Raw genomic sequence first — 20,365 nt, 5'->3', positions numbered from 1 at the left:
TCCGTTTCGTGTTCCACCCTCCTGCACTCTCTCTCTCCATCCGTTTCGTGTTCCACCCTCCTGCGCTCTCTCTCTCCATCCATTTCATGTTCCCACCCTCCTGCACTCTCTCCATCCGTTTCGTGTTCCACCCTCCTGCGCTCTTCCCTCTCCCTTTGTGCACTGTGAGTTGTGTATTTGGTTTTACTGTCTCTTCTGTTCTTTGGCACTGACATCTAACCTTCATCTAATAATGAATGAATGAATGTTTTAAATGAGCTGTGTGTAATGGTGAAATTTGGGAAATGTATTTTTACAACATGTGAACATGATTCCTTTTTGGGGGGGGTCTTTCACTCACTCTTGTCGTGAATTCATTGATTTTCTTTCACCAGACTGCAAAATCAATGTAATAAAAATAGAAGAACAGTCTCCTGTAACTAGGCTCTTATGCTTTATTTTTCTTTTGTTTACTTTTTTTATTAGAAACAATCATGTTTGTTTCCGATGGTAAACTCCACACCGTATTTTAATAAAATCCCTTTTGTTTCTCACGCTGCTTTCTTCTGTTGAAGGTAATGGTCTTTCTATCTTAATCTGTCTGTCTGTGTGTGTGTGTGTGTCCTCAAACTCAGAGAACAAGGAGAATCTATCATATTGCCTGTATGGATATTACCCTCAGCCTTGAGATTTCCGAGATTCATTCAGTGTGTGTATACTTGTGAGAGTGCATAGTGCAAGCTTTGCAGTATAGCAGTGATAACCCAGGTGTGCTGCCTTCCTCCAGCCCTGGGGATAGGAGCAACCACTGCCCCCCCCCCCTAACTAACTGACTGTTTACAACCTTTTGGCTGTCTTTATATGGGCACTGGGGTGATGCAGTGCCAAGCGCTCCAGAGCTCACGGCAGCTTTACGAGTAGGCAGACCAGGTGGGGGGCAGGCAGCGGAGAGGGGTACAGTCATAGCATCATGTGGCTGGGAATGCCAACTCCAAAATTGTTACCACATGTACCATCCGTAACCCCTGATGAGAGAGCGGTCTAACCCTCATGGTCCCATCGCTGGAGGGAGGCCCCCTTGGTTGTACTCCGTCTACTAGGATATTCCCCTAGGCTGAGCTACGGCACCCTTCGGCGAAGGCGATCTTGGGTACACACGTGCATGGAAGCTACCTCGGGTGCAATGCCACCTTTTGATTCATGTGAAACGCTTTATGACGAGCCCTTTTAATATGTACTCCATATGCCTCAGACCAACCCTCCATCTCTCTACCAGATATACAACACTATAGGCTTGTAACTAGCTACGGGAGGTGGACAGGAGGTGAGTTTGTTTCCCTCTTGACTTGTTCATTTTCCTTCCTCACAAGGAACTGCATTTTCCATAGGACAGTATTTCCATAGGACAGTATTTCCATAGGACAGTATTTCTATAGGACAGTATTTCCATAGGACAGTAATTCTATAGGACAGTATTTCCATAGGACAGTATTTCTATAGGACAGTATTTCCATAGGACAGTATTTCTATAAGACAGTATTTCCATAGGACAGTAATTCTATAGGACAGTATTTCCATAGGACAGTATTTCTATAGGACAGTATTTCTATAGGACAGTATTTCCATAGGACAGTATTTCCATAGGACAGTATTTCTATAGGACAGTATTTCCATAGGACAGTATTTCTATAGGACAGTATTTCCATAGGACAGTATTTCTATAGGACAGTATTTCCATAGGACAGTATTTCCATAGGACAGTATTTCCATAGGACAGTATTTCCATAGGACAGTATTTCCATAGGACAGTATTTCCATAGGACAGTATTTCTATAGGACAGTATTTCTATAGGACAGTATTTCCATAGGACAGTAATTCCATAGGACAGTATTTCCATAGGACAGTATTTCCATAGGACAGTACACAGCAACTGTAATCCCTTCCTGGTAGCTGTTCTACATGACATCATATGGAGTGAAATATACAGCTTATTGCAGATTCTAGAAGGTATGCTACCTTTCTCAACAGTTAGCTCGTTTTAAGGGCCTTTGGTGTTCACTTGTTATGAAAGTCCATTTCATGTGAGTGTTACAGTCATTGAGCTCTCTTCCTGTGTAGTCACTGTTGGGGTGCCAGCGACCCTGCTTTTGTGAGAAGCATTTGTCGGGAAAGAACAGGTTGCATAATGATCTCTCTTCTGACGTAGGCCCGGGGAAAAAACAGCTTTTTAACAGGCAGATTCACTGGCCCCTGTGCCCCCCGTCTCCCACTCCGAGCTAGTTTGTTTTGCAACAGGCTGGGCTGCCTTCATCCGTCCTCTAGCCCCAGCCCTGGTGCTGCACTCCCCTGCCAGACGCCACAATGGCCCTGGACCAGGATATTTATCTGGCGCTTGTCTGTGTTAGGGGGTGGGGGGATACTGATCCCCAGAGATGTCAATACAACCTTGGAATACCTCAGTGGACCTGTAAAAAAAAAAAAACATTTGACTTTAGGGAAGTTGATTAGTCACTGTCATGGTGGGTCGGGGTCATATGATGGGAAATGGGGTATTTGCTTTGGGGTGGTCGTTGAAGACCAGACTACATCCTGCTGGCTAGAATCCTCTTGTTTACTAACTAGCTTTACTTGTAAAAAGCTTTAGGTAGGTCAGAGTAGGGCCAGGAGCCCAAGAGAGAAACTCCAGGGCCCATGGATGAGGTAAACTGTGGAAGGTTGTATTGTTTAAGTGAGATTGAAAGTGTTTCTTGTTGACAAGACAGAAGACATAATATTTGTGTGCATGATAAATTAACCTCTGTATAGACTCCTCAGGCCCTCACGTTCAATCTAGGGATTGTATTAGCAACCCAAAGATGAGACCGCTAATATTTGCCCGTCCCCATATAAATATGAATCTTTACAATGGATGGCTTGGAGATGACATCATCAGGGGGTCACATCGGTACTGACTTCTGTGTTTATTTCCGATAATAACTAGAACTTTGTATCCAGCCTACTTTCTCCATCCCCGTTATCCTTTATAAGCGTGTCTCAATAATGGAGTTCTGGCTTCTGCCATTTGGCAAGTGTTAGTGAGTGTTTGACAGGGGGACTTTGTGTGTGTGTGCACGCGCGGTTTGATATCAGTTGTTTTAGTGTGTGTGATGTGCGCCAAGTGGTAAGCTGCTCTGTGCTCATCCTGCTGTGACTCAAATCCAGAACAGGCCAGTGTGATCAGTGCCAACGTGTATGTTGCAGTTTTATGTGTGTGTGTGAGTGAGATATTCACCTTTAGGCCAGTGTGAGTCAGCTAGTGTGGACGCCCGGCTCTGTCATTAATCAGCGGGCAGAGCAAGTTTGGGTTTTCCGTAACCTACTTTCAGTAAGAGAGAAGGGCAGAGGTGAGATAGGGGGAAAGAGGGCTTCCAGTTGGTTTCTATAAATGTTTCACTGAGAGGTCATCGTGGCCCATTAACCCAGGCGGCTTCTTATCATTACAGCACAGCTTAGGAGATGGAACGTCCTTAGCTTTGGGATAAATCCAGTCTTAGCCCACATCTGAGGATGGAGGAGGGAAAATGATAGCTGAGAGGAGGATAGCCCAAGGCTTAAATATTTACAAATGACATGTTTTGGAATGTCCAGAGGCGCCTTTGTGTGTGTGTGTGCGTATGTTAAATAGTTTGACACACACGCACACACACACGCACAGGCTCATTCACACTGAGCTTCATACTGAGCCCCAACACATGGATCAATAGCCAGCTCAGTAGTGGAGCAGTAATACGTTGTCCATGTGTTCGCCAGCTGTGGGGGAATAGTTATGTGAGGACACAGACAGACATGCTTTAACCCTCTCTCCTTCACTTCACTGACCAGAGGAAGTTTGTCCAGTGGAGTCATCAGCTGAGTTGACCACTAAGACCCTACTCTATTTATTGTTACATGGACTTGTCTCTTCCAGAGCCAGACTGCTGATCTGGCGTCATTAAACAAGCAGACGGGTTGGGATTTCTCCGCTCCAACTGTAACAATTAAAACATTTTAAATGGTCCATGGAAAACATAAATACTGTACAATAGGAATGCACTGACTGCTAAGTGAGATCTATTGTGTGTTACATGGTGTTCATTACCTCGTCAGCAATATGAGGTTAGGGGCTACTGAGTTTACACAGCAACACAGAGCCAGTGGGAGAAGGTGTGTGTGTGTGTGTACACACAGAGAGTGGGAGAGAATGGGAGGGAGGGAGAGAATGGGAGGGAGGAAGAGATAGCTACTGTAGAGGGGGCTATGCAGTGCCTTTCCATACAAGGAGAGGTAGGGGGCGAGAGCGAAAGAGGGGGGGGGGGGGGAGAGAGAAGGGGAATACAAGGGGATACAATGAAGGAGGAGGGTTGTAGAAAGGTATATCTGGAGAGAGAGACTGTGATAAGGCTCCCTGATCCTGCAACCACACGGAGTAGAGAGAGAATAAGAGAGAGTGGCTGGAGCTGTCCTGCTGATATATCCTCTGTCACTGACCGACTCGTACTGACCAGGTAAGAAATTCAGTCTGCATCCCTTCAGACACTGAGTACCGGCATGAGTATTAGTGAGCGTGTGTGTGTGCATGTGTGTACTGGTAAAAACTGCACGTCTCTAAATGTTTTTATATTTGTGTGTGAGTCTGGATTTGTGTGTCCCTGTGTGTGTGGGGTGGTACAGTGTGTGTTTAAGATGCTATGTTCGTGTGTATGTTCCGGTTACCAAAAGGCAATGGTGAGAGGGCTGTCTGAGTGGTGCCTCTTTCCTCCTCTATGTCTGGGTATGAGGCTGAGTATGAGGCTGAGTCTGGGCTGAGTATGAGGCTGAGTCTGGGCTGAGTATGAGACTGTCTGGGCTGAGCCTGAGTATGAGGCTGTCTGGGATGTGCCTGAGTATGAGGCTGTCTGGGATGTGCCTGAGTATGAGGCTGTCTGGGCATGAGGCTGAGTATGAGGTTGTCTGGGCTGAGTATGAGGTTGTCTGGGCTGAGTATGAGGTTGTCTGGGCTGAGTATGAGGCTGTCTGGGCTGAGTATGAGACTGTCTGGGCTGAGTATGAGGTTGTCTGGGCTGAGTATGAGGCTGTCTGGGCTGAGTATGAGGCTGTCTGGGCTGAGTATGAGGCTGTCTGGGCTGTGTCTGGGCTGTGTCTGGGTTGTCTCTGGTCTGTCTGTGGTGTGTCTCTGGTGTGCCACAGGTCTGTGTTGTGTTAGTGGTCTGTCATTGGTCTGTGGTGTCTGGTCTGTCAGTGGTCTCTGGTCTGCCAGTGGTCTGCGGTGTGTCTCTGGTCTGTCATTGGTCTGTGGCGCGTCAGGGGTTTGTGGTCTGTATGTGGTGTGTAAGTGGTGTGCCACAGGTCTGTGGTATGTTAGTGCTCTGTCATTGGTCTGTGGTGTGTCAGTGGTTTGTGGTCTGTCTCTGGTGTGTCAGTGGTCTGTCTGTGGTGTGTTAATCTTGGTGAGTCAGTTTCTGGTATATTTCATCCTGTATCCTGACTGCACTCCCAACCCTTCTATTTCTAACGTCAGTTAGTCCCATACGATGACATACTGATTGTTCAGAGATTTGAACAAAACAACTGTCCATTGCCACTGTCAAGACTCGAAAGGGAGAGGGATATTGAAAGGTTGTTGCATGGTATGCGATGTTTCTATAGGTTAACATATCTGCATGGTATGTGATGTTTCTATAGGTTAACATATCTGCATGGTATGTGATGTTTCTATAGGTTAACATATCTGCATGGTATGTGATGTTTCTATAGGTTAACATATCTGCATGGTATGTGATGTTTCTATAGGTTAACCTATCTGCATGGTATGTGATGTTTCTATAGGTTAACATATCTGAGCCCCCTAAACAGCTGGCAAGCACAGAATGCAGACAGTTAAAATGAGCCAACACACAAACCCATCATGCAACACATTGTCCCTGAAGCCTATTTCTAGTGCCAGATAATGTTACCTCTAATGTTGGCTGCTCCAAACCTCTACTTTTCTTCTCATGGTGTATCACCAGTAGGCTCCAGCGACAGGTCACTGTTTGCAGCCGTATATGTCAGCATGTTACCCATTCCCCTCTAAACGTATATTATGAACCGCAAAGTTTAACAGGCAACCATAAAAATACCATGAGTATGGAAGCAGAGAGGAACCTGCTTTGATCGCACAGTTCTGTCATCTGATCATCTCAGCGGCTGCAGCTCTGCTGTTCCAATACTGCAGGGAGGAGGGACTGGCCATATTAGCCACACACATTATTATTATTATTATTTTATTTCACCTTTATCTAACCAGGTAGGCCAGTTGAGAACAAGTTCTCATTTACAACTGCGACCTGGCCAATGGAGGCTAAAAAAAATACAATTTAGCATTAATACTGGAGTGATAGATGTGCAGATGATGATGTGCAAGTAGAGATACTGGGGTGCAAAAGAGCAAGAGGGTAAGTAATAATTTGGGGATGAGGTAGTTGGGTGTGCTATTTACAGATTGGCTGTGTACAGATACAGTGATCGGTAAGCTGCTCTGACAGCTGATCCTTAAAGTTAGAGAGGGAGATATAAGACTCTAACTTCAGTGATTTTTGCAATTCGTTCCAGTCATTGGCAGCAGAGAACTGGAAGGAAAGGTGTCCAAAGGCGTCCAAAGTTGCTGCAGGGGGTGCTGAGATGTAAGCCGGGGTAGGGGTAGCCAGGTGGAAAGCATGGCCAACCGTAGAAAAATGCTTATTGAAATGATTGATTATCGTAGATTTATCGGTGGTGACAATGTTTCCTATCCTCATTGCATTGGGCAGTTGGGAGGAGGTGCTCTTATTCTCCATGGACTTTAGTGTCCCAAAACGTTTTGGAATTAGTGCTACAGGATGCAAATTTCTGTTTGAAAAAGCTAGCCTTAGTTTTCCTAACTGACTGAGTATATTGGTTCCTGACTTCCCTGAAAAGTTGCATATCACGGGGGCTATTCGATGCTAATGCAGAATGCCACAGGATGTGTTATTGTGCTGGTCAAGGGCAGTCAAGTCTGGGGTGAACCAAGGGCTATGTCTGTTCTAAGTTCTACATTTTTTAGGTCACCTAACAGTTGGGTCACCTAACAATACAAACAGTACGAACTTTGAAGATAAATGGGGGCAATCAATTCACATATGGTGTCCAGGGCACAGCTGGGAGCTGAAGGTGGTCTATAACAAGCGGCAACAGTGAGAGACTTGTTTCTGAAGAGATTCATTTTTAAAATTAGAAGCTCGAACTGTTTGGGCATAGACCTGGAAAGTATGACAGAACTCTGCAGGCTATCTCTGCAGTAGATTCCAACTCCGCCCCCTTTGGCAGTTCTATCTTTGTTATAGTTTTCAGGATTTTTGGTGCCTTCCTAAGCCAGGAATCAGACACGGCTAGGACATCCGGGTTGGCGAAGTGTGCTAAAGCAGTGAATAAAACAAACTTAGGGAGGAGGCTTCTGATGTTTAACTTGCATGAAACCAAGGCTTTTACGGTTACAGAAGTCAACAAATGAGAGCGCCTGAGGAATGGGAGTGATTCTGGGGGCTGCACGGCCTGGGTTAAACTCTACATCACCAGAGGAACAGAGGAGGAGTAGGATAAGAGTACGGCTAAAGGCTAAAAGAACTGGTCGTCTAGTGCGTTCGGAACAGAGAGTAAAAGGAGCAGATTTCTGGGCGCGGAAGAATAGATTCAAGGCATAATGTACAGACAAGGGTATGGTAGGATGTGAGTACAGTGGAGGAAAACCTAGGCATTGAGTGACGATGAGAGAAGTTTTGTCTCTAGAGGCACCGTTTAAGCCAGGTGAGGTCACTGCATGTGTGGGGGGTGGAACAAAAGGGCTAGCTAAGGCATTTTGGACAGGGCTCGAGCCTCTACAGTGAACTAAGACAATAATCACTATCCATAACAGCAATAGACAAGGCATATTGACATTAACGAGAGGCATGTGTAGCCGTGTGATCATAGAGTCCAGTGAGTACCTAGGCGAGCTGGAGACACAACGATTCAGACAGCTATTGAGCCGGGGCTAGCAGATGGGCTTCCGGGGGACGTCGCAACGGACGAGCCTGTTGAAACCCCCTCGGACTGTTACGTCGGCAGACCAGTCTTGATGGGTCGGCGGGGCTCCGTGTCGCCAGTAACGGGTTCAGGCTAATTGGCAAAAGAGGTATTGTAGCCCAAGAATTGGCTGATGGACATCTTCGGCTAGCCAGAAGATGGGCCTAGCTCAGACCCTGGTTCGATTCCAGGCTGAATCACAACAGGCAGGGAATGGGAGACCTATAGGGCGCCGCACAATTTGGCCCAGCGTCGTCCGCTTTAGGGTTTGGCTGGGATAGGTAATCATTGTAAATAACAATTTGTTCTTAACTGACTTTTACATTTGGTGCAAATATAACAAATGTGGTGCTGTTGAGAGTAGCCATGTGTGCTAAAGCTGTGCTGGACAATGGCAAAAGTACAGAGAACTGGGGCACACACACATTCACATTCTCACACATTCTCTCTCTCCTCTCTCTCTCTCACATGCATGCACGCATGCACGCACGCACGCACTCGCAGTACAGTACAGTTGAAGTCGAAGTTTACTTACACTGAGTCATTAAAACTTGTTTTTTCAACCACTCCACAAATTTCTTGTTAACAAACTATAGTTGGTTAGGACATCTACTTCGTGCATGACACAAATAATTTTTCAAACAATTGTTTACAGACATATTATTTCATTTATAATTCACTGTATCACAATTCCAGGTGGTCAGAAGTTTACATACACTAAGTTGACTGTGCCTTTAAACAGCTCCAGAAAATGATGTAATGTCTTTAGATGCTTCTGATAGGCTAATTGACATCATTTGAGTCTAAACCCTAATCATTTTCCTGTTGAGGACACTTTTGATTGACACTTTACTTCTCTCTGTGTCCACATTAGATGATGTCATTGGAGCTCCTGTCCTTTGGTTGGCTGCAGCAGCTGCTGGTGGTGCTCCTGAAACTGACCCTGTCCTTCGCCATATCGACCAATGGGACAGAGTGTACAGCCAAAGGCCCTGCCTCCTACATTCTGGTCTTCACGGGTCACTGGAGCCCCCAGACGTTCCCTAAACAGTACCCACTGTTCCGTCCCCCCGCACAGTGGTCCAAACTCATGGGTAAGATGAGACACAAACTCAGTCCAAAATCAGGCCCTAACCACTACCAGACACTTCATGATATCCCCTTGATGATCAGAAAGAAGTGGATGTGAACACATATACAGCATAAGCTCCTTACAGTATTCCAACCCATATTGGTATTGTCTCAATTATCTATAATGGCCTCATCTCTTTGCCTTTTTCCCCTCATGGCAACTGGTTGGTGAATGGAAAGGACACTCATTCCTTCACTCATCTCTCAAGTCCTTTCACTTCAGGGCTCCCAATTGAAAAGGGGGACCGAGGGGGGCTATTTTGAGAGAGAGCAGGTCAGGGATAGCAGGCCAGTCCGGGATAGCAGGCCAGTTCGGGATAGCAGGCCAGTTCGGGAAAGCAGGCCAGTCCGGGAAAGCAGGCCAGTCCGGGAAAGCCTTTCCTCACCTGATCAAGTGTTGGACGTTTGAGGGCTCACAGCTGGCCAATTAACCCGCCTCGGGCTTCTCTTTCCCCCCATAGCCTGGCCCTGCAGTCCCCCTGCTCCAGCCAACCTCCAGCCCCACACACATGGGGAGAGACAGAGAGACACTAATGAGGAAAGCAGTGAAGGGGAGGTAGAGAGTGGTGAGGCAGTCAAGCAAAACACTACCAGATGAAGCAGGGCGGCTACCTTTCTCTCTCCCTCCTACTCTCTCTCTCCTTCTGTCTCTCCTTCTCTCTCCTTCTGTCTCTCCTTCTGTCTCCTTCTGTCTCATCTGTCTCCTTCTCTCTCCTTCTGTCTCTCCTTCTGTCTCTCCTTGTCTCTCCTTCTGTCTCTCCTTGTCTCTCCTTCTGTCTCTCCTTGTCTCTCCTTCTGTCTCTCCTTCTCTCTCCTTCTGTCTCTCCTTCTGTCTCTCCTTCTGTCTCTTCCCCCTGCTCTCTCTCTTCTTCTGCCTCTTCCCCCTACTCTCTCTCTCCTTCTGTCTCTCCTTCTGTCTCCTTGTCTCTCCTTCTGTCTCCTTCTCTCTCCTTCTGTCTCCTTGTCTCTCCTTCTGTCTCCTTGTCTCTCCTTCTGTCTCCTTCTCTCTCCTTCTGTCTCTCCTTGTCTCTCCTTGTCTCTCCTTCTGTCTCTCCTTGTCTCTCCTTCTGTCTCTTCCCCCTACTCTCTCTCTTCTTCTGCCTCTTCCCCCTACTCTCTCTCTCCTTCTGTCTCTCCTTCTCTCTCCTTCTGTCTCTCCATCTGTCTCTCCTTCTCTCTCTCCTTCTGTCTCTTCCCCCTACTCTCTCTCTCCATCTGTCTCTCCTTCTTTCTCCTTCTGTCTCTTCCCCCTACTCTCTCTCTCCTTCTGTCCCTCTCTCCTTTTCTCTCCATCTGGGGGCTGCTGGCATCCTGGAGGCATATGAGTGCTAAGATGTTTTTTGAGGTGTGGTGGGGTCAGATATCTTACCTCACTCTGGGAGGGGGGAAAGGGGGATCAGGATCTACTTGGCTCTGCTGCCCTGCCTTACCAGCGTGGATGGATGGCAGATGCGTGTGCCAGAGATGTGTGTGCGCCAGACTTGATCTCTGCATCACTGTCTGTGGCCGCCGTTGGTTTGTCTGGCTTCCAGAACTACCAGCCATGCCCTGTCAGCCTGCCAGAGGGGGATGGCCTGTTTCTGCATATAGAGACAGTAACCTTGCACATGCTGTAGGCCCTGGGGACATGGACATGTCTCTGATGACTTTAGACTGGAGGCCACCAGGGGTCAGGGACATGGGGCCCAGGGAAGAAAGTTATACAAGAGAGTCATTAGTCAGAGGGGCCAATGAATGGAGTTTGTTACAGCTGGAGAAGAAACCCATGACCCATTAGGGGTCTGGGAGTTGAGGAGGGGGATCATTTATTTGCAGGAATCATTTGAAACGTGACATGTTATTATTATTGGGTTTCGGGGACTTGATGCTTGTAGGAAACCTGTTACTATGGAAATTAAATTAAGTGTGTAAGTGACGGCGGTTGAGGAGAAACAGGATCATGTGTGTTTTTTGGGTGCGTCTGGAGTGTGTGTTTACGTGTGTGCGTGTGGTGAGGTAAGGCAGAGATGTTACGAGACAGACTGAGACTGTGGTTGCTGACCCTCTGCAAGCCAAATAACAACTGATCCTGGGCCAGGTCAAATGTGGCTTATAATGGGAAGTGATGGGACAAAGAACATAAGAACATCAGTTCTTAAGGGCATTGAGAGAACAAAGGCAACCATCCGTCCCAAAGTAAAGATAACAGTGGGACTGTAAGATATCAGAAAGGGGGGTGTAAAGATCTTAGTATTAGTAAAGGTATTGGTGTGAGGTGTGAGTAAAGGTCTTGGTGTGTGTAAAGGTCTTAGTATTAGTAAAGGTCTTGGTGTGTGTAAAGGTCTTGGTGTGTGTAAAGGTATTAGTAAAGGTCTTGGTGTGTGTAAAGGTCTTAGTATTAGTAAAGGTCTTGGTGTGTGTAAAGGTCTTGGTGTTAGTAAAGGTCTTGGTGTTAGTAAAGGTCTTGGTGTTAGTAAAGGTCTTGGTGTGTGTAAAGGTCTTAGTATTAGTAAAGGTATTGGTGTGTGTAAAGGTCTTGGTGTTAGTAAAGGTCTTGGTGTGAGGTGTGAGTAAACGTCTTGGTGTGTGTAAAGGTATTAGTAAAGGTCTTGGTGTGTGTAAAGGTCTTGGTGTGTGTAAAGGTCTTGGTGTTAGTAAAGGTCTTGGTGTTAGTAAAGGTCTTGGTGTTAGTAAAGGTCTTGGTGTTAGTAAAGGTCTTGGTGTGAGTAAAGGTCTTGGTGTTAGTAAAGGTCTTGGTGTTAGTAAAGGTCTTGGTGTTAGTAAAGGTCTTGGTGTGAGGTGTGAGTAAAGGTCTTGGTGTGTGTAAAGGTATTAGTAAAGGTCTTGGTGTGAGTAAAGGTCTTGGTGTGAGTAAAGGTATTGGTGTGAGTAAAGGTCTTGGTGTGTGTAAAGGTCTTGGTGTGAGTAAAGTTATTGGTGTGAGTAAACGTCTTGGTGTGAGTAAAGGTCTTAGTATTAGTAAAGGTTTGGTGTGAGTAAAGGTCTTGGTGTGAGTAAACGTCTTGGTGTGAGTAAACGTCTTGGTGTGAGTAAACGTCTTGGTGTGAGTAAACGTCTTAGTATTAGTAAAGGTATTGGTGTGAGGTGTGTGTAAAGGTCTTGGTGTTAGTAAAGGTCTTGGTGTGAGGTGTGAGTAAAGGTCTTAGTGTGTGTAAAGGTATTAGTAAAGGTCTTGGTGTGTGTAAAGGTATTAGTAAAGGACTTGGTGTGAGTAAAGGTCTTGGTGTGAGTAAAGGTCTTGGTGTGAGTAAAGGTCTTGGTGTTAGTAAAGGTCTTGGTGTGAGTAAAGGTCTTTGTGTGAGTAAAGGTCTTGGTGTGAGTAAAGGTCTTGGTGTGAGTAAAGGTCTTGGTGTGAGTAAAGGTCTTGGTGTGAGTAAAGGTCTTGGTGTGTGTAAAGGTATTGGTGTGAGTAAAGGTCTTGGTGTGAGTAAAGGTCTTGGTGTGAGTAAAGGTCTTGGTGTGAGTAAAGGTCTTGGTGTGAGTAAGGTCTTGGTGTGAGTAAAGGTATTGGTGTAAGTAAAGGTCTTAGTATTAGTAAAGGTCTTGGTGTGTGTAAAGGTCTTGGTGTGTGTAAAGGTCTTGGTGTGAGTAAAGGTCTTGGTGTGTGTAAAGGTATTGGTGTGAGGTGTGCGTAAAGGTCTTAGTGTGAGTAAAGGTCTTGGTGTGTGTAAAGGTATTGGTGTGAGGTGTGCGTAAAGGTCTTGGTGTGAGTAAAGGTCTTGGTGTGAGTAAGGTCTTGGTGTGAGTAAAGGTATTGGTGTGTGTATTGGTGTGTGTAAAGGTCTTGGTGTGAGTAAAGGTCTTGGGATGAGTACCTTTTTTACATGTATTTTTAATTTAACCTTTTTTTTAAACTAGGAACACATTCTTACTTACAATGACGCCTACCTAGGAACAGTGGGTTAACTGCCTTGTTCAGGAACAGAATGACAGATTTTTATCTTGTCAGCTCCGGGATTCAATCCTTTCGGTTACTGACCCAACGCTGTAACCACTAGGCTACCTGCTGAAAATAAAGGTCTTGAATGCAGTGAGATGAACTGATGCTAGATGAGAGAATGATGACATTAAGGAAGGAGAGATTTTTCAGAGGATTAAAAAATTACTTGTCTCCCTGTCCTCTCCCAACAGCTATCACCCATAATAAGCAGCACCGGCTGTTTCAGGAGGGGGCGCTGGCTAGTATAGGGGTGCAGAACTTTGCTGAGGTAGGGGTGACGGTAGATCTGGTGAAGGGGGCGAAGGATGCCAGGAAGAGACGAGCGGTCGGTGCCATGTACAGAACAGCAGGCATCGCCACTGGCATCGGGCACAGCTCCACAGAACTGCTGCTGCAACCACGGAGCTCACTGGTAGGCATGATATACACGCACGCACGCACACGCACACACACACCACTATTTACATACACACACGTTACTGCTTTCCCTAAACCTCTCCACAACCCTTTCCAAGGTCCAGTTCCTCTCTCTCTCTAAATATACAGACACGCCATGACTTTATCAACTCTGTTCTGCTCTCTGCTCCCACCACAAAACCTTAGCAACAAACACTCCTCAACTCAATCCATAGTCAACTCATGACCCGGCCCCACCAAAGGCAAACCCCTTGACTCAATCCACCCTCCCTGACCAAACACTTCGCTAGTCTTTTCCAGTGTTCCAATCAGGCTAAGTTTAGCATCCAGCCCTGTGGCCACAAACTCCCTCATCCGTTCTGCCTGGTCTATGTCTGCTGTCTCCCCTGATGAACTTAGGGCCCGGGCTGGGGCTTAGGCTGGAATGTTAGGTTGGGACTGGAGCGGTATTCTGGGGCTTGGGCTGAAGCTAGGAATGAGACTGGTACTGGTAGGGATGCTATCCAGAATAGGTGGGTTCTAGGCTGCCTGGGGTTGGGACTGGGAGGGATGCTATCCAGAATAGGTGGGTTCTAGGCTGCCTGGGGCTGGGACTGGGAGGGATGTTATCCAGAATAGGTGGGTTCTAGGCTGCCTTTGGTTGGGACTGGGAGGGATGCTATCCAGAATAGGTGGGTTCTAGGCTGCCTGGGGTTGGGCCTGGGAGGGATGCTATCCAGAATATGTGGGTTCTAAGCTGCCTAGGGCTGGGACTGGGAGGGATGCTATACAGAATAGGTGGGTTCTAGGCTGCCTGGGGTTGGGAGGGATGCTATCCAGAATAGGTGGGTTCTAGGCTGGCTGGGACTGGGAGGGATGCTATCCAGAATAGGTGGGTTCTAGGCTGGCTGGGACTGGGAGGGATGCTATCCAGAATAGGTGGGTTCTAGGCTGGCTGGGACTGGGAGGGATGCTATCCAGAATAGGTGGGTTCTAGGGTGCCTGGGGTTGGGACTGGGAGGGATGCTAGCCAGGATAGGTGGGTTCTCGGCTGCCTGGGGTTGGGACTGGGAGGGATGCTATCCAGGCTAGGTGGGTTCTAGGCTGGGGCTGGGACTGGGAGGGATGCTATCCAGAATAGGTGGGTTCTAGGGTGCCTGGGGTTGGGACTGGGAGGGATGCTAGCCAGGATAGGTGGGTTCTCGGCTGCCTGGGGTTGGGACTGGGAGGGATGCTATCCAGGCTAGGTGGGTTCTAGGCTGGGACTGGGAGGGATGCTATCCAGAATAGGTGGGTTCTAGGGTGCCTGGGGTTGGGACTGGGAGGGATGCTAGCCAGGATAGGTGGGTTCTCGGCTGCCTGGGGTTGGGACTGGGAGGGATGCTATCCAGGCTAGGTGGGTTCTAGGCTGGGGCTGGGACTGGGAGGGATGCTAGCCAGGCTAGGTGGGTTCTGGGCTGGGGCTGGGGCTGGGACTGGGAGGGATGCTAGCCAGGCTAGGTGGGTTCTGGGCTGGGACTGGGAGGGATGCTAGCCAGGCTAGGTGGGTTCTGGGCTGGGACTGGGAGGGATGCTAGCCAGGCTAGGTGGGTTCTGGGCTGGGGCTGGGACTAGGAGGGATGCTAGCCAGGCCAGCGGGCGCGAGAGAAGTGGAGAGAGGGTGCGAGACAAGTGCAGAGAGGGCGCGAGACAAGTGCAGAGAGGGCGCGAGACAAGTGGAGAGAGGGCGCGAGACAAGTGGAGAGAGGGCGCGATACAAGTGGAGAGAGGGCGCGAGACAAGTGGAGAGAGGGCGCGAGACAAGTGGAGAGAGGGCGCGAGACAAGTGGAGAGAGGGCGCGAGCGAGACAAGTGGAGAGAGGGCGCGAGCGAGACAAGTGGAGAGAGGGGGAAGAGATGGGTGAGAAGTGTGGAGAGAGGGGGAGAGTGGAGGGTGGGTAGTTCCTGAAGGTGAGGTGCTGGTGACCAACATTTTGTTTATTAGTAATTCCACTGCCTGTCTTCGCCTGGAGCAAAAACAACCCCCATGAAAAGCATCTCCCTCCAGTGCTGGCTGCCCCATACTGAAGGCTAGCAAAAATGCTGGCGTCTGACTGTGATGTCTGTGCTGGTCTAGCCAATCTGTTTTTAGATCAGCGGGCAACAAGGCTGAAGATGTCAGCCTTTGTGTGGAACTGACAATGATAGATCAAATTGTCCGCATCTGGAAATACACAAAGAGAAACACACATAGGCTAATGCACGCTCGCTCGCTCACACACACACACACACACACACACACACACACACACACACAAACACAAACACAAACAAACAAACAATATGTTGCTGATCTGTGCGTGTTGGTAGGCACAAATGATGTGTAAGCCTACTGCAGCCAGAACCAATCCGATCTACTTTGCATGAGGAAACCACTGCATTTCTACAGACTAGTGCTTCCAGAGAAAATCGGACAGTCATGCATATTTCCCCTAAACTTCTGGTACTGCCAGGTTTGGGCGGGTTGAGGTTGGGGATTTTTCATTCTCTTGACTGGGGCCTGGGATTCTGTGGGCCCTGGGGAGATCATGCCTAGATGGAGTGTCAATATTAGGTATCAGTGTGTGTCAGTGAGTGTCTCTGGCCTTCAAATCAAATTTGATCAACACGACCTTATCCCCCTCAGGAGACTGAAAAGATTTGGCATGGGTCCCTTAAAAAGTGAGAGCATCCTGTCGTGTCTTTGGTTATGCCGGATTAAGTGATATGACATGCTATTCTATAAAATAATTTATCCGTAATTAATATTACCTGATTGAGCTAATCATGTAAATGTAATTAACTAGAGAGTCGGGCACCACTAATAATATTTATAGAGCTGTTATCTTCCGAATAAACTCTTAAAGACCTAGTAAATTGCTGGTAAATTGAATACGTTGTAGTAACGTCGTTGTGTGGTAGACGGGATACTCTGTCTGTTCCTTCCTAACCCTCGTTTGCATCTGCTGTTGCTAACTCAACGGCTAGGAGATATCACTTCTGCAGTGAATACGAGTTCAAAGTTCATACCATTCGCAACCAAAGCTCACGCTGATGTTGGCTTCGTTCTGTAGTTATTATCTGAACCATTCTGACCTTGGACCGTCGTCCTCACGTCCTCGGAACAGGAGGTTATGTTGTCATCAAGGGCTTATATAGGAAGGGAGAGGAGGGTGTGTTTGAAAAGTTTTATAGCCCATGTCCCTTCACAGGGGAGGACCACTGATTGAGCAGCCCTATCTTATGAAAACCCAAATCTCAAATTTTTGAAGCTAAAATCACATTTCATCCCTATCACGAATAATTTAATATTCAAACATTTAAATTGAACAACAATTCCACGTGAATCCGATAACTCTGATGTGTAGACTTTCCACTGTAGAGTTTGTCATCTTATCATTGATGAGAATGTCATTTCCCCCCACCTTCTGATGTTCCCAGAATCTCTATGTTAACCAAGGGGTTTGCAAATGTAACATCAGCAGAGTAGAGAGAGGAAAAAGGGGGAAAGAGGTATTTATGACTGTCATAAACCAAACCCCAGGCCAACGGCATGACAATCCTGACTGGTTGCATCCGCCTGGTATGGCAACTGCTCGGCATCCGACCAGGCGCTACAGAGGGTAGTGTGTACGGCCCAGTACATCACTGGGTCCGAGCTTCTTGACATCCAGGACCTATTTTATAATTTTTATCCCATTTTCATGGTATCCAATTGGTCTTGTCTCTTTTCATTCTTGTCTCATCGCTGCAATTCCCGTACGGACTCGGGAGAGGTGAAGGTCGAGAGGTGTGCGTCCCCCGAAAAACAACCCTAGCTAATCCGCACAGCTTCTTGACACAATGCCCACTTAACCCGGAAGCCAGCTGCACTAATGTGTTGGAGGAAACATCGTACACCTGGCGACCGTGTCCGCAACAGGAGTCGCTAGTGTGCGATGGGTCAAGGACATCCCTCCCGGCGACACCCTCCCCTAACCCGGACGACACTGGGCCAATTGTGCTCCGCCCCATGGGGCTCCCGGTGTCGGCCAGGCTGCGACAGATCCTGGACTCGAACCCAGAATCTCTAGTGGCACAGCCTTTGACCACTGCGCCACTCGGGAGGCCCTTTAGGACCTATATACTAGGCGGTATATAGGTGCCACACTATCCCATCCAAGCCCATCCATCCTCCCCTATCCAAGCCTGTCCACCCCACCCAATCTTGTCCCAGCCCTGCCCAGAGCCCTGAATAGCGGGCATTTAACCTCATACAGGAAACAGCGGACACACTTCAGGCTTTTACACAACTAGGACCAATTTTGTCCACCCATGTGTGTGTTAGCATCAGCTATAACCCTGTCTTATTAGCACAGCCAATATTACACAAACAGGATCTGAATAGTGTACTGGAACTAAACTCTCTCATTCCCACTCTCCTACTCCTTCCCTCCCTCTATGGACACAGCTCTCTCTGATGGTGAAAGTGATCCCCAGCCCTGATTGGTTCGTGGGGGTGGACAGTCTCAACCTCTGTGAAGGCGGCAAGTGGAAACAGGAAGTGACCCTTGACCTTCAACCCTTTGATGCAGGAACGGACAGCGGCTTCACTTTCTCCTCTCCCAACTACCCCACTGTCCCCCAGGAAAACATCACACGGGTGAGATAGATGACTTCTCCCCTCTTTTCACTTTCACCTGAGGGGGAAAGAGGGCCATGGAGGTTACCCCTTCCTCTGTAATGACTAGGCTTTAAATAGACCAAACACAGCCTGTATCGGGGAAGCGGCCCGCCCCCTTTTATGTAGGAATGCTGCTAACATTACCCCAATATGAAAGACTTGAAAGTGTAGGCCTAATTTAGTTTTCCCACTAACATAATGTCACAGTTCAAGCACACAGCTTTGAATTATTAATGAGTACCGGTAATAATCTGATTTTATTTTGTGTTTTAGGGTTTGTTGTTGACAGTTTTCTATGTGCTGTTGTCCCCCTCCAGATTACTTCCCAGATGCCCAAGCACCCAGCCAACTCCTTCTACTACCCCCGTCTCACAGAGCTGCCGCCCATAGCCTCCATACGGCTAACCAGACAGAGACGTTCATCCTCCCGTCAAACTCCCATGTCCAATCACATTCTGCCTCACCCTATCCACCCTCAACGCTTCTCAGGTAGGTTGACATGGACACAGTCGTGTGCATGCCTCTTTCAAATCTCTCTCTTTCTCTCACTCTGTTTATCACAATTCAGTGTATTTATGTGCTATTAATTCACTACATTCTCTCTCTCTCTTTCTATCCACCTCTCAGAGACACCTTTGGATTGTGAGGTGTCTCTGTGGTCATCTTGGGGTCTGTGTCTGGGGCCCTGCTCCAGTGGAGGGGTCCGCCACCGTACCCGCTACATCCTCCTATGGCCAGCTAACGCTGGAGCCCCCTGTCCTGAGATGGAGGAGCAGACCGAGTGCACGGCACACAACTGCCTGAAGCCCCAGTGACCCCTGACAGAGTAGGGTGAAGTTGCCCCTAGACACCGATCCAAAGCCTTTCAGGTTCAGGCCAGTAAGGTTAGGATTCAGTTGGGAACGGTAAGCTGATCCTAGAACAGGGGGAATTTCTAGTTGGAGCAACTCCCATGCCCATCTCCAAGTTAACACTGGGACTCATACACATTGCCGGACTCTGAGAATTATGCTACACCACAAACAGACCACAATAATGCAAGCAAGGGACTCTTTCACTGCAGAATGCCAGTTTTGTATTAAATGGAGTTTACTTTTTGATGTGGTCTTGGTATAGAGTACTAAAGTCAATCTAAAGTCAAACCAGTCCTCGAATACTTTTCCTTGAGGACTTGTATTAAGAAACACTGTTGTTGATCGATGACAAGCACCCACATGGCAAAAGAGAACAATGACATTATCAGTGGACATAAGAGAGGCACAGCTATGTAGAGTATGTCCTTGCTCCCTTACTCTCTTACTTTGTGGAACCTGGGGCATTGATTTATATGGGAATCTTACATGATGCTCAGCTCAGCGCACAGCCTTCATTCAACAACCACACAGACAGATTTATAAATACCCTTTTCACAAGACACAACTGAAGGCTAACTATAGCCCAGTACCCCATGTCAGAAACCCATGTCAGAAACCCTAGCCAAGAGAGGGACAGTTTTATAAAATAAAAAGGGATACAGGTTTTGTTTTTGCAGTTATATCTGTTCACTCTTTTAATTTGTAGGACACATTTTGTATATACTGTATGTTATGTTGTGTCTTGTGTAACTCATGATGAAATAAATACAAATGGAGGAGTTTTCAGTAAATAGAAACGTCTGTTTCCTTTGATTTCTGCCAATGCCAAGGGAGCTGAACAGTCTTAATGTGTTAGTTATGAAAAGGCCTTGTCCAAATGCGAAACTGCTGTCACACTGAAGAATACCCTTGAATTATGTCTAATAGGAGTTCCAGTAATCCACAATTTATTTGTGTCGTATAATTTTAACAGTATTGACACTTCTTTATTGGTCTGGCTAAGGCCTTTACCTACTAAATGAAGACATGGAGTCACTAATAAATATCACTAAACGACATGGACATTGATTCAGTAAATGAAGGCTATATCAACAGATATACAAGAGGGCAAAGCACTACACTCTTAACATTAAATGAATGAAAGAAAATGCATTTGTATCACTATTCAGTAGGCCTTATTCAAGGCACAATGAAGCTTGATGTACAAGTACACCCCCTGGACAGGACGCTAAGGTCTCAATCTGTTAAGTTTAAGCATTAGATGGGGCCTATGGAGTGGCACAGCGGTCTAAGGCACTGCATCA

The 20,365-nt window shown here is 47.2% G+C and overlaps 1 protein-coding gene across 2 annotated transcripts; it reads left to right on the top strand.

Moving 5' to 3' along the window:
* Positions 1-489: 489 nt before the first annotated feature.
* LOC139391141 (spondin-2-like) lies at positions 490-19,852 on the top strand. 2 transcript variants are annotated; one of them, XM_071138697.1, is made up of 6 exons: positions 490-554; positions 8,934-9,153; positions 13,322-13,542; positions 17,995-18,186; positions 18,525-18,696; positions 18,835-19,136. In XM_071138697.1, exons 2-6 carry the CDS (start codon positions 8,934-8,936, stop codon positions 19,020-19,022), a joined length of 993 nt encoding a protein of 330 aa, XP_070994798.1. In that variant the 5' UTR covers positions 490-554; the 3' UTR covers positions 19,023-19,136. The 2 variants fall into 2 exon arrangements, with proteins under 2 accessions (XP_070994798.1, XP_070994799.1); XM_071138698.1 differs by lacking the exon at positions 490-554 and adding an exon at positions 4,442-4,503 and having other exon boundaries at positions 18,835-19,852.
* Positions 19,853-20,365: the final 513 nt, after the last annotated feature.

Source organism: Oncorhynchus clarkii, chromosome 31 (genome assembly GCF_045791955.1).
Source record: "Oncorhynchus clarkii lewisi isolate Uvic-CL-2024 chromosome 31, UVic_Ocla_1.0, whole genome shotgun sequence".
Taxonomy (NCBI): Eukaryota; Metazoa; Chordata; class Actinopteri; order Salmoniformes; family Salmonidae; genus Oncorhynchus; species Oncorhynchus clarkii.
This window is presented reverse-complemented; position numbering and strand designations above follow the sequence as displayed.